Here is a 13,038-nt window from a genome sequence, read left to right as displayed (position 1 = left end):
CCTTTCTGTTCCCATTGAGCTTTAACCTCTCCATGACAACAAATCCTGCAGGCCATCTGCAGCAGCAGAACACTCAACACACACACACACACACACACACACACACACAGACACAGTGCACGGCTGTTGTGTTCATAAAGGGTAACAGGCTGTGTGTGTTGATGTTTCTTTGTGTTCTGATGCAGTTCCTTCACTTCCCCCTTTCAGCTCTGAGGGGGTATGAACTGCAGTGCTGAGTGCGAGAGCCCCCCCAGCTAACTGCACTGGACTGACATGGCCTGAAGTACACAGTATGTCCAAAAGTTTGTAGACATCCCATCTAATGAGTGCATTCAGCTCCTTTAAGCTGCACCCATTGCTGACACAGATGTGCAAATGCACACACAGCTTGTCTAGTCCCTGTAGAGAAGAAGTACTGCCAATAGAATAGGACTCTCTGGAGCAGATCAACATCATGACCCTATTGGCTCCATGCTGCCTAATGCCAGGCGTGGGCTAGAGGGGTATAAAGCCCCCCAGCATTGAGGAGCTGTGGAGCAGTGGAGGAGCTGTGTTCTCTGGAATGATGGTGGAGGAGCTCCATCCAGTACTTTTGATTGGGTGAGTTGTGGAGTTGGGGATGATGAGGTGGGGTGTTGATCAATCATCCAACATCCTGACCTCACTAATGAAACTCTTGGTGTACAGTGTCTGTTTTTGTACATCAGTGTGTGATTAAATGAAGCGTTCAGGTAGCGCTGTGCTAATTGGTGGCATATAACTTTCTGTTGTTTTTAGCCACATTAGCCTCGTAGCTTCAGAGTAAAACTAAAAAAAGAAAACTTTTGAGGTAAAAAAGGGAAAAACGAGGTAAATTCATGTTTTTCTGGTGAACTTTCACTTTAAAACGTATAAACAGTCACTTCATCCCCTCAGACCAGACAGGAATTCCCCCACAATCCCCGCCCCATCCCCCTGTCTCTCACCCCTACGCGCTTACACACTCACTTTACACCCACTCACACACAGGAAAGGGTTCTGTGACCTTTTTGGTCCAGTAGAACCGGTATAAAGAATTTAGAGGTTCTACATTCCAATAATAAATATTGCATGTTTGTTTATTTGTTTATTTGTTTATTTGTTTATTTGTTTATTTAAGCAGGGAATCCCCGTTCAGAGTAGTGCCCTGTAAAAGTATTCAGCAGTCAAACAGTCTTATGCAAAAGTTTGTGCACCCCTTTTCACATGGGAAACTTGAGGCTGATGTTCTGGGCGTAACTAAGTGAAAAAATGCACTACAGGAAACATTATTATTATTATTATTGTTATTATTATTATTATTGACTAAATGTAACAGATTAGAAACAATAGGAAAATAAATAAATAAAATAAACCTTATTCACACTGTTCTGGTTCCTCTCTTAGAACAGAGCTGGATTCTTGTGAAGAACGGCTTGTTCTCGATTAGCTGACGTCTAGACAGCGTGACCGCACCATTTACAGACACTGAGAGCTATTGCTGTGAGGATTTGATTGCATTCAGCAACAAGAGCGTTAGTGAGGTCAGGATGTTGGATGATGATCACCACCCCACCTCATCATCCCCAACTTATCCTAAAAGTACTGGATGGAGCTCCTCCATCATCATTCCAGAGAACACAGCTCTTCCACTGCTCCACAGCTCCTCAATGCTGGGGGGCTTTATACCCCTCTAGCCCATGCCTGGCTTTATTAGGCAGCATGGAGCCAATAGGGTCATGATGTTGATTAATCTGCTCCAGAGAGTCCTATTCTATTGGCAGTACTTCTTCTCTACAGGGACTAGACAAGCTGTATGTTAGTGTGTGAGTGAATTTGCACACCCGGGTGAATAAGCTGCACATGTGTGTGCTTAAGTATCTGAATGCATTCATTAGAAGCGAAACTGTACGTGGAGTTTTATAAGGGTGCACAAACTTTTGCATAACACTAAGCACTATTAAGACTGTTGGGTTCTACAGTAAGTAAAGAAAAGGAGGGAATCATACATAACCAGGGAAAGACCCATGTAAGCATTGTTGTCATTGTTCTGAACCCTTAAAAGAACCCTATTTTAAAGACTGCACACACACACACACATGCACACACACACATGCACACACACACACACTGCAGTTCTGGAGCAAAGTTACTGCAATCAAACGCATTCCTGCTGCCCTGTAATGAGAGGCAGATTGGTAAGTGCTGCTGCGGTTTCTCTTAAATGCGGCGAGAGCGTTTTTGGCTTTCTGAAGAGGGAAGGGGTCGGTTGGGAATTTTCGAGGGCAGGCTTTCGGCCACGTCTTCTTCATAGACAAAACTGAAAGTGTGTTCTCCCGGCACCCTCAAGAGTCCAGGAATGTTTGTGGTTTTTGATAAACAAAACACTGTGTTCCTCAGTTTCCTCACACGTGCTCCGACGGAGCTAACCCAAGCTCGCTGCTGCGGCCTCCGGCAACACACACCACTCCGACTCCCATTACAGGAGAGGAAGACTGGGCCAGAGAGCAGATCTCCCCAAACCCTCTCACACTTTAGTTCAGATGCAGACTGAAATCCACTACAGGGGTAATATTAATAATAATAATAATAATACAAGCTAATCGCCACAATTTAGCATAGTGCTAACTGCATGCATTTATCTACTGTAAGCTGCACCCATTGCTGACACAGATGTGCAAATGCACACACACAGCTTGTCTAGTCCCTGTAGAGAAGAAGTACTGCCAATAGAATAGGACTCTCTGGAGCAGATCTACATCATGACCCTATTGGCTCCATGCTGCCTAATGCCAGGCGTGGGCTAGAGGGGTATAAAGCCCCCCAGCATTGAGGAGCTGTGGAGCAGTGGAAGAGCTGTGTTGTGATGGTGGAGGAGCTCCATCCAGCACTTTTGGAATGAGTTGGGGATCAGTCAGATTCTCATAGCAATGTTCCTCCAGTAGACTTCTTCTCTGGACAGTAGAGACAGTTAACCAACAAAAGCAGGATCAGCTCTTTTTAATACCCTTGACTTCAGATGAAACTGTGAATGAGCAGGTGTCCCAATACTTTTGTCCTCAAAGTGTATCAGTAGAACAAAGCAGATAGAAATGGACTCTAACTTGTGTACAGTGAGGGTATAGGCCGTGTACTGGCAGTGGTTTTAGTGTTCATGTTCGACAGGACGTCTGTAAACGGCAGCTGACCATTTTTTTGTTTGTTGTCTCCAGTGGAATGTGAAGTATGTGTGAGAGATGTGGAAGTGCTGCCCCACGTACTGCCTGTTCCTCCTCCGGACCACCACGGCACGTAATGTGGTAGATTGTGTGTGTGTGTGTGTGTTTGTGTTTGTGAGTGTGTGTGTCACAACAGCAGGCGTTTGGTACACAGTGCAGCGTTTAAAAAGGGAGCTCCACAACAAAGCCCCTGCGGACAGACAGGTGAAGGTGGGGCCTTCTGGCTCTGCACCAGCTGGAATTTCCCCGGCGTGTTTGCACGGCCTGCGAGCTCCTCCCTGGACGCGGTCCAGCGTCTTATTCAAACAAAAACAAAGCAGGAAAACTGAGACGCAGCTCGGAGCCTGAAGAGGCCCTCTCGTACCGGCGCTGCTTCCCTGCGCACATCCTCATTATTGATGTGAAAGGCAGCTATGTCTGCACTCACACACACATGGTGTATCGGGCCGCCCGTTCTGGATAGGGCACATGAGCTAAATCTAGAACATGGGGGAAATAAAAGCTCATTGTTTGTCCGCACAAAGGCGGGAATGTCCCTGCGACGGGCGTGCATGCCAGCGTCTTCAGGGGATGAATTAAGTTAATGCTGAAGATGTTCCTTGTAGGACGAGTTTCTGAATTTAACACATTGATTAGATCCGAGCGCACGTGCAGTTTCACATACCTGCTCAGCGTGATCACCTTTACAGCCAAGCACAGCGGCTCTGACCCGGTCTCAGCCGGCAGACATGCGAGCTGCAGTGAACTGGACATACTGCTCCGTTTCTTTAGACTGGACTGGACTGTTCAACTTTCAGCAGAGCAGGCCTAAATGCATTAACCCTGGTCCTGAGTTCTAACGGCCTCTCAGGGTTCCTTACTCTCAAAACTACGGTACCTACACAGTAGTCTGGTTGTTAGCCTAACCAGGTGTTTCATTGTACTGCACAACCTTGCATTACTGTACTGACAGTACTGTACTGAATGTAATTGAATTGTTCATATGAAATAATTCACAGTAGATACTAAATAATTCATAGTAGATACTGAGTAATTCACAGTAGATACTTCATATCTATAGATAATTCATCTATAGATAATTTATAGTGGATACTTTATAATTCATAGTAGATACTAAATAATTCATGGTATATACTAAATACTTTACAGTAGATATTAGATAATTCATAGTAGATACTAAATTCACTGTGGATACGGTGTAATTCATAGTGGATACTAAATATTTCACAGTAGATAGTTAGACACACTAGTACATACTAAATCATTCATAGTGGATACTTTATAATTCATAGTAGTTACTAAACAATGCAAAGTATGTACAATAGTTCACAGTGGATACTGAATAATAATTCATAGTAGATACTAAATAATTCACAAAAGATACTGAATAATGTATAGTATATACTAAAAAATAATTCACAGTGGATACTAAATAATTCATCGTATATACTAAATAATTAATAGTAGATACTGAATAATTCATAGTGGATACTGAATAATTCATAGTAGATATTAAATAATTCACAAAAGATACTGAATAATGTATAGTATATACTAAATAACTCATAGTAGATACTAACCAATGCAAAATTGTTCATAGTGGGCACTAAATATTTTTTTCAGAAAATACTAAATAATTCATAGTAGATACTTAGTAACTCATTGTAAACACTAAATAATTCCTAGTGGATAGTAAATAATTCATACAGAATATTTCATAGTAGATACTGAATGATTGAAAGTATATACTGAGTAGTTGAGTGTTGGTGCTGCTAAATCTGTACATAAAAAAACTCAGTGTCCATTAATGTAAGGGAGAAGAAAAACTCGTCTGATTTGCATCTTTCAGCAAACTGTCTGATCACAGTGTGAGTAATGGGTGTAGAATGGTCTGCTGAGCCTGAAAGCCTTCACTTTAATCTCGTAGTAGTTTCTCAGTAGCGAGGCATGCAGGAAATAGGTTTGAAATATGTGGAGAGGCGAGTAGGAATGCGTGTCTCTCTGTAAAACCAGGCGAGTTTCAGACGAGTTTGAGGACGCGGTTAGCTAAGAACTGGCAGTGTTCTCATCCAGAGGAAAACGCTGAATATTGCACAGCTAGGGTCACCAGGTGGTTTCTGCAGTGTTTCAGGTGGTTACCAGGGGAGTGATTGAGGTTATGGTGTTCTTGGTACCTGCAGGGGTGTTGTTAAGTGGTTTGTAGTGTGTTGATAGGTGGCTAATATGACATTTAGGGCAGGTGCTAGGGGATTAATATGATAATGCATGACCATTATTAACCCCTCTATCAGTTAGCACTAACAGGCTGTTTATGTTACTGATCAATGTCTTCTGCATAAGTTTGGGAACCCCTGGTGAAATGACAGTATGGTTAATGTAAGTCTAAAGAATTAACATCCTTACAGAGATACAGTTCAGCACTAAACACTTACTGTTTATTTACTGTTTATTCGCTGCATTTAACACTATTAAAAAATGTATGTTTTCTACAATCTGTTAAATTCACTGAATAAACTGATTTTTTTTTTTCTGAAATGTGCAGAAAGTCATTTCCAAGTTTACTGTAAAGGTTAGCCTTATTTTTCTATATTCAGAACATCAGCAACATCATGCATCATTTGACCAACGGTGCTCAAACATTTGCACATGACTGTACACCTAAAGGAGCTCACTCTCTGTTCTGATTGGCTGCCCTTTATTGGGCCTCATTCAAAACCCAGTCCAATTTGAAACCCTACTTATATATATAACTTCATCATGAGTGGGCGGGGCTAGACTGCTGTAGGCTGAATGTGTGAGGATGAATGGAATTGTTTTGGGTTTTAGTGACATCATAAAACTAATGAGTCTAAAGCAGTCCTTGAATGAGCCGCTCTGTTTTCCTCTATAGGAGCTGAACACCTTCAAAAAGTTTGTGAAGAGAAGTCCTGTGTTCGATGTCATCGTCGACGGCCTGAACGTAGCCTGCATCTCACCAAAGTCCCCAAAGGCTCAGACTGTGAGTACTCACCATGCTAAAATCTCCTTTCATAGCCCCCTCGATGAAGAGAAGAGGGGGCCGTCACTCATCACGATGAACATTTGAGTCTGAAATGGATATTATTAGATATCTTATTAGATTTTTTAAACGTAGGGAAAGTGACAAGTGAAAAATATTGTTGTGTCCTCTAGGGGGCGCTTACTGCCATACAGCTAAACAGGGCTATAAATGGACCGGGCTCTTATACATCTCTTGCAAACGTCTTGTTCCGGTCCAGTTTACGTTATCTCTAGATTGCTCAGCACAAGATTTTACAGCTATATGCAAAAGTTTGTACACCCCTGGCCAAGCGTTATAGCACCAGTTACTACATATGAAATTTTGTTGGAGTGACTGTCTCTACTGTGCAGTGAAAGATTTCTTCTGAATTTTGGAGGAACATTGCTGTTCCTCCACCCCTTCATCATCCCCAACTCATCCCAAAAGTACTGGATGGAGCTCCTCCACCATCATTACAGAGAACACAGTTCTTCCACTGCTCCACAGCTCCTCAATGCTGGGGGGCTTTATACCCCTCTACAGTGGCTTGCAAAAATCCCTAGTCTCCAGATGTGCAAAGCTAGTAGAGACGTAGCACTAAAGACTTGCAGCTGTAATTGCGGCCAAATGTATCTCCACAAAGTATTGATACAGGGGACTGAATACTTCTGCACCTCACACAGTTTTTTTTAGATTTTAGATTTTTTGATTAAAATTCTGATAGCCAAGGATCATATCCGTTCCACTTCACTTATGTGCTACTCTGGTGGTCTTTCACTTAAAATCTCAATAAAATACATTTAAGTTTGTGGTTCTAAGGTGACACAATGTGAAAAGGTTCGAGGGGTATGAGTACTTTTGCAAGCCACTGTACCATACACCTGGCATTAGGCAGCAGTGTGCCGCAGGGGCAGTACTTCTTCTACAGGAACTGGACAAGCTGTGTGTGTGCATTTACACATCTGTGTCAGCAATGGGTGCAACCTAAAGTAGCTGAATGCATTCGTTAGATGGGGTGTCCACAAACATTTGGACATATAGTGTGATATTTTTGCTGTCATCCTGTCCTTCCTGACTGTAAGTGTATAAAAGGCAGCATGAATAAGAGGACTAGTGTTAATGGCTTCAAACACATGCTTCACATCATCTCTGTACCTTCTGCTACATCCAGCTAATTTCTCTGTTAATCAGGCTGTGATCAGGTCTCCTAAAGCCCACACTCGAAGGTGATTTTGAGGTTGTGTCACTCCAGCAGACCCAAACCATCACATTTTCCACTAAACTCTAAACTTTAAATGTGTTAAGACCACCGAGAGGTATAAAACCCCAAATTAGTCACAGGTAACGAAGGGGAAAAGCCTATTGCCCCGACCAGACTACCGGCGCCCCGTTGATCAACGGCCTCCTCCTCCACATCTGAAAGAGCATGCCACCTCCCACCAGCCACGAGCTGATTTGCATCTGATTGTGATCCAGGGTGATAACTCCCGGCTCTGAGCACTCTGGTATTTTTAGCTGTGTTATTCCCCTTCTCCCACTGAACAACACATCACCCGTCTTCATCAGCTCAGCACTGTAAAAGTGCACATCTGCATGTACCCAGCCTCCACATTCAGGCCTTGTGCTGGGCGGTGTTGATAAACAGCAACACAGTACAGAACTCTTAGACCATAAAACTCTGTATCACATGAGCATAAACCCAAATAAATGAAGTGTCTACCTGTAATTAACTCTATATAACATTAGAATAAACCCAAATAAACAGAAAGTCAGTGGTCAGTGAGAGTGTCTACCTGTAATTAACTCTATATAACATTAGAATAAACCCTAATAAACATAAAGTCAGTGGTCAGTGAGAGTGTCTACCTGTAATTAACTCTATATAACATTAGAATAAACCCACATAAACATAAAGTCAGTGTTCAGTGAGAGTGTCTACCTGTAATTAACTCTATATAACATTAGAATAAACCCTAATAAACATAAAGTCAGCGGTCAGTGAGAGTGTCTACCTGTAATTAACTCTATATAACATTAGAATAAACCCAAATAAACATAAAGTCAGTGGTCAGTGAGAGTGTCTACCTGTAATTAACTCTATATAACATTAGAATAAACCCAAATAAACAGAAAGTCAGTGGTCAGTGAGAGTGTCTACCTGTAATTAACTCTATATAACATTAGAATAAACCCAAATAAACAGAAAGTCAGCGGTCAGTGAGAGTGTCTACCTGTAATTAACTCTATATAACATTAGAACAAACCCAAATAAACATAAAGTCAGTGGTCAGTGAGAGAGTCTACCTGTAATTAACTCTATATAACATTAGAATAAACCCTAATAAACATAAAGTCAGTGGTCAGAATGTGCTGTTGGTCAGTAAAGTTATTGACATGCTAGTTAGAAGATCACAGGTCTGGGTGCTGATCTTCTCGGTGAACTCCAGACACTGTATGGATGTGGTCAGTTCCAGCAGCAGCAGCTCACCTGATCTACTGTAATGAAGGCCTGGTTAGATAAACTAGGGGCTAGAGGGGAAACTGGGAATAGTGGTCTTCCTCTGGAGGGGAAACTGGGAATAGTGGTCTTCCTCTGGAGGGGAAACTGGGAATAGTGGTCTTCCTCCACACTTTAAGGAAAAGGTCTGTTATATAGAACCATTTCACAAGCCAAAGCATCACTTAAGCATCCAGATGGTTCTGTATTGTGGGGAGTGAATGTTATGTCTGTCGGTGGCCATCATTAAACCTCAGGTGCTTCGAGTTGGAGGCTTGGCCTAGAATTTAGGAGACGTGCAGGCGTGGGCTAGAGGGGTATAAAGCCCCCCAGCATTGAGCTGTGGAGCAGTGGAAGAACTGTGCTCTCTGGAATGATGGTAGAAGAGCTCCATCCAGTACTTTTGGGATGAGTTGGGGATGATGAGGTGGAACGCTCTTGTGGCTGAATGCAATCAAATCCTCACAGCAGTGTTCCTCTAAAATCTAGTAGAAAGTCTTCTTCTCTGGACAGTAGAGACAGTTACTCCAACAGAAGCAGGATCAGCTCTTTAATACCTTTACTTTCAGAAGAAGCAGTGAATTAAAAGGTGTTCCAATACTTTTGTCTATATAGTGTATGTATTTATTATAAGCACTGAATGAGGCCCAATACAGTGCAGCCAAATAAAACACAGGTCATTTGCATATGTCAGCCTTAAAGGCACCATCTCCGTAAATTCAGGGGATAAAGAGAGGTCGGGGGGGAGTATGACTGTTTAGGGACACATATCTGCATAAATATCATAAGTGGATCTCAGGGACAAAAACTATAAGGACCTTTAAAAATATGGGCCATTCAAACCACAGCAGAGTCTGTCTATGCAAAACCCAGAGACACACGTCACACAGCGTCAGAGCTCAGGCGTAACTGGGGCAGAAGTGACTGGGTAAATAAGGCTGACCTCAAAAGCCATCAATCAAATTAATAAAAGTGGAATTTACTCATATCAGAAACTCAGAGTGTGTGTGAAGTCCCTGTGTCAGGGGTGTGGTGTGATTTAATCAGTGTCTGTCTGCTGAAAGAATCAAAAGTGAAGATGAAGCTGCTGATATGAGGGCAGGGGAAATGAGGAGAAATGAGAGCTGGGTAGTAAAAACATCATCTCTGAACTACAGTGATTTAAACGGCACAAGTTTATCAATGGATATAAATGAAGGCCATTAGCACCATATACATCAATAATAATCAGTTATATCACAAATAAGAGGTAGACGGTGATCAGGCTCTTACCAAACAGTGACCCACATTCATCTCCACTGCTTCTTCACTCGTCTTCTCTATCAGTCAGTGTTAGACCTCTCAGCTTCAGCAGAGCTTCCTCCACAGGTTTCTACCATTAAAACCCAATCAGGATCAGTCTTTACTCACAGATCATCATCTAACCTTTTGATTTTCTCCTGTCCAGTCTGATCTTTCTTCATCTCAGATGTTCTGTCTCCATTTATTAGTTATTAACCCTTACTGTAAAGTGTGAGACTCATCAGTTAGTTAATGAGCTCCAAACATGAAGATCAACAAGCTCAGCAATATCGCTCAGAGCTCAGACTGTGAGAATAGTCTCTTCATATGTTAATGAGCTGATCAGATGATCATTAGTGAGTAATTAAAGATCCTGTTGGGGTTCAGATGTAGTCCGTATTAATGGAGCTCTACTGAAGCTGATGGCTAAAACACTGACTGATGGAGAACCCACAGTAAGATCAGGAACCAGCAGCTTCTGACCTTTAACAGCATGGAGGAGCGTGGGAAACTGTTTGGAGAGCAGCAGATCACTGTGGACCTTTTTATTAGTTTGTGGTTTAACTGATTATTAATGATTATTAAGATGTTTATGATCTAATTATAAACCAGACCTATTTTAAGGCTGAATTAATATAAAATGAATTCTTTCATAGACAGCAAGTTTGCTTTAGTGTGAAATCTCATTTCTAGCCACACGCCCAGTGATATCTATATTTGAATGTTTTGTTTTTTATATGTGTCAAACACACCCACCCACAAACACACATGCCCACTATAACACCTGCTATTATTAGTTTGGATATGGTATTATAGACCATCTGTAGTCATTGTAGTTATTTAGATTTGTACATGTAAGCTACACTGAAAAGATTCAAACAGTTTGAAATGCTTGATGCCACAAAATGAATTGGCATATTTTTATATATATTATATACTTCAAATGTTTTAGAAAGGAAGATGTTGTTGATGTAGAACCTAACATTCACTCCACACTCTGTACACACCATACATTAAACTCAACAGCTGAAACAGCCCAGTTTTCAATTCATGGTATACAGTAAATGTCAGTATTTTCATGTTGTATATTTAGGTTTTTGAAACTAATGAAACTGAAGCAGTAGATATCATTCATATATATAGGGAGGGACTACCTAGTTCACTTAGTAGGGGTAGAAACACAAATGTATTTGGACACTTTCCCATCATCAACATGCGTCAGCACCGGTCACATGTGAGTGTCTGGGCCATGTTTAAAGCTCTGTACACACGAACTGAACGCTAAGTTAAAGCTGGTAAAGCATCGAGCGGCTCGTGGAGTAATCTTTTACCGCTGTGTTGCTGAGCAACCTAAACCTACTGTTAATGAACTACACGGGAAAATGCCAGCTGCATACAGTGGCTCCTAACCATCACCTGCTAACATGATGCATTGTGGGAGATTGTAGTGTCCTCAAAAATCGCGTTTGAATTCTACGTTACAATTCGAGCCCTGAAAAGTAAATCAGTCTCAGTTCCTGTCTGAATTTAATGTTTTTATGATGATGTTATAAACAATTAATTTACATATTTAAAAATGTTACAATCATACATTTTAGGGATGTACCGATACCACTTTTTCCTTTCTAATACTGATACCAATACCAGATTTTCAATTATCTGGGTGATATGGTAATATTTTAAGCCTTTTTTGTTATCCAAATATATGATATTTATCACGATACATGTAATCAGACTAAACACTTCAGTATCAGATTCTTATAAACTGCTGTTCAGACCCTCTCCTGTACTGAATCCAGTGATTTATACTCTATATCATCTGCTGCTCTTCATCTAATGAACCCTTCAGTCTAATCACACTGTTAGTAATGAAACCTGCAGCTGATCAGAGTTTATTAACAGTATTGTTATCAGTGCAACACTAATATATTTCTAATACTAATATATAACTAATAAATATGTTTTTGATGTAGTGTATGACCTGTACAGTATTCATGCACACTAAGCTGCAAGCATTATTTTTTGTGGTGCAATAAAAAAAAATAAATAAATAATAAAAAAGCGTGTTTTCATAGGTTTCATACAAGTCAGATTGGTCCACTGCAGTCCAGCCAGTCCATTGTACAGCGAGTCTACTAAGCAAGGGCCTTTCTGGTGCTATATAGAACCATCTACAGGTTGGTTTTCCACCAATCTAAAGCCCCTACTCACACTTTAACCAGTTAAGCATCCAAATGGTTCTTTGAGGAGTTTTCTTTGTGGTTTCCGTGAAACCTATATTAAGAGAAGGGCTGGGTGATATGGTAATATTTTAAGCCTTTTTTGTTATCCAAATATATGATATTTATCACGATACACAGATAATCACAGACTAAACACATCAGTATCAGATTCTTATAAACTACTGTACTGAATCCAGTGATTTCTACTCTATAACATCTGCTGCTCTTCATCTAATGAACCCTTCAGTCTAATCACACTGTTAGTAATGAACCCTGCAGCTGATCTCCTGCATATGATCAGAGAAGCTTATCGTTATCACACCATATGATAAAATGTCATCATATTGCCCAGCTCTAAATAAGAGTGTTTGGTACTTCCACTTTGGGTTAGTGGGGTATTAGTGGGCAACCACCACTTTTTCTGGTGAACATGAACTCTCATTTTCTCAGTGGGTGAAGTTGCTGACGTTCTGCCACTCTCTCAACTACATCCTTCACACTGTTCTGGTTCCTCTCTTAGAACAGAGCTGGATTCTTGTGAAGAACGGCTTATTCTTGATTAGCTGACGTCTAGACAGCGTGACCGCACCATTTACAGACACTGAGAGCTACCAGCTCCTCAACTCAATCTAACCTGCTGCTTTTTACTGTAGTATCTTACAGTGGACAAAAGTATTGGGACACCTGCTCATTCACTGTTTCTTCTGAAATCAAGGGTATTAAAAAGAGTTTCTTAGAGAATTTAACGGAGCATCGCTGTAAAGGTTTGATTGTATTCAGACACAACAGCGTTAGTGAGGTCAG

General features: G+C 41.1%; 1 protein-coding gene across 2 annotated transcripts in view; it reads left to right on the top strand.

Moving 5' to 3' along the window:
- Window positions 1-13,038, top strand: part of prorp (protein only RNase P catalytic subunit) — a 31,048-nt gene that overhangs the window by 12,798 nt on the left and 5,212 nt on the right. For both annotated transcript variants that reach the window (XM_072690224.1, XM_072690226.1), the window contains exon 5: window positions 6,106-6,213. In XM_072690224.1, the coding sequence (XP_072546325.1) occupies window positions 6,106-6,213 (108 nt within the window). The remainder of the gene's footprint in view (window positions 1-6,105; window positions 6,214-13,038) is intronic.

Source organism: Salminus brasiliensis, chromosome 10 (genome assembly GCF_030463535.1).
Source record: "Salminus brasiliensis chromosome 10, fSalBra1.hap2, whole genome shotgun sequence".
Classification (NCBI taxonomy): domain Eukaryota; kingdom Metazoa; phylum Chordata; class Actinopteri; order Characiformes; family Bryconidae; genus Salminus; species Salminus brasiliensis.
This window is presented reverse-complemented; position numbering and strand designations above follow the sequence as displayed.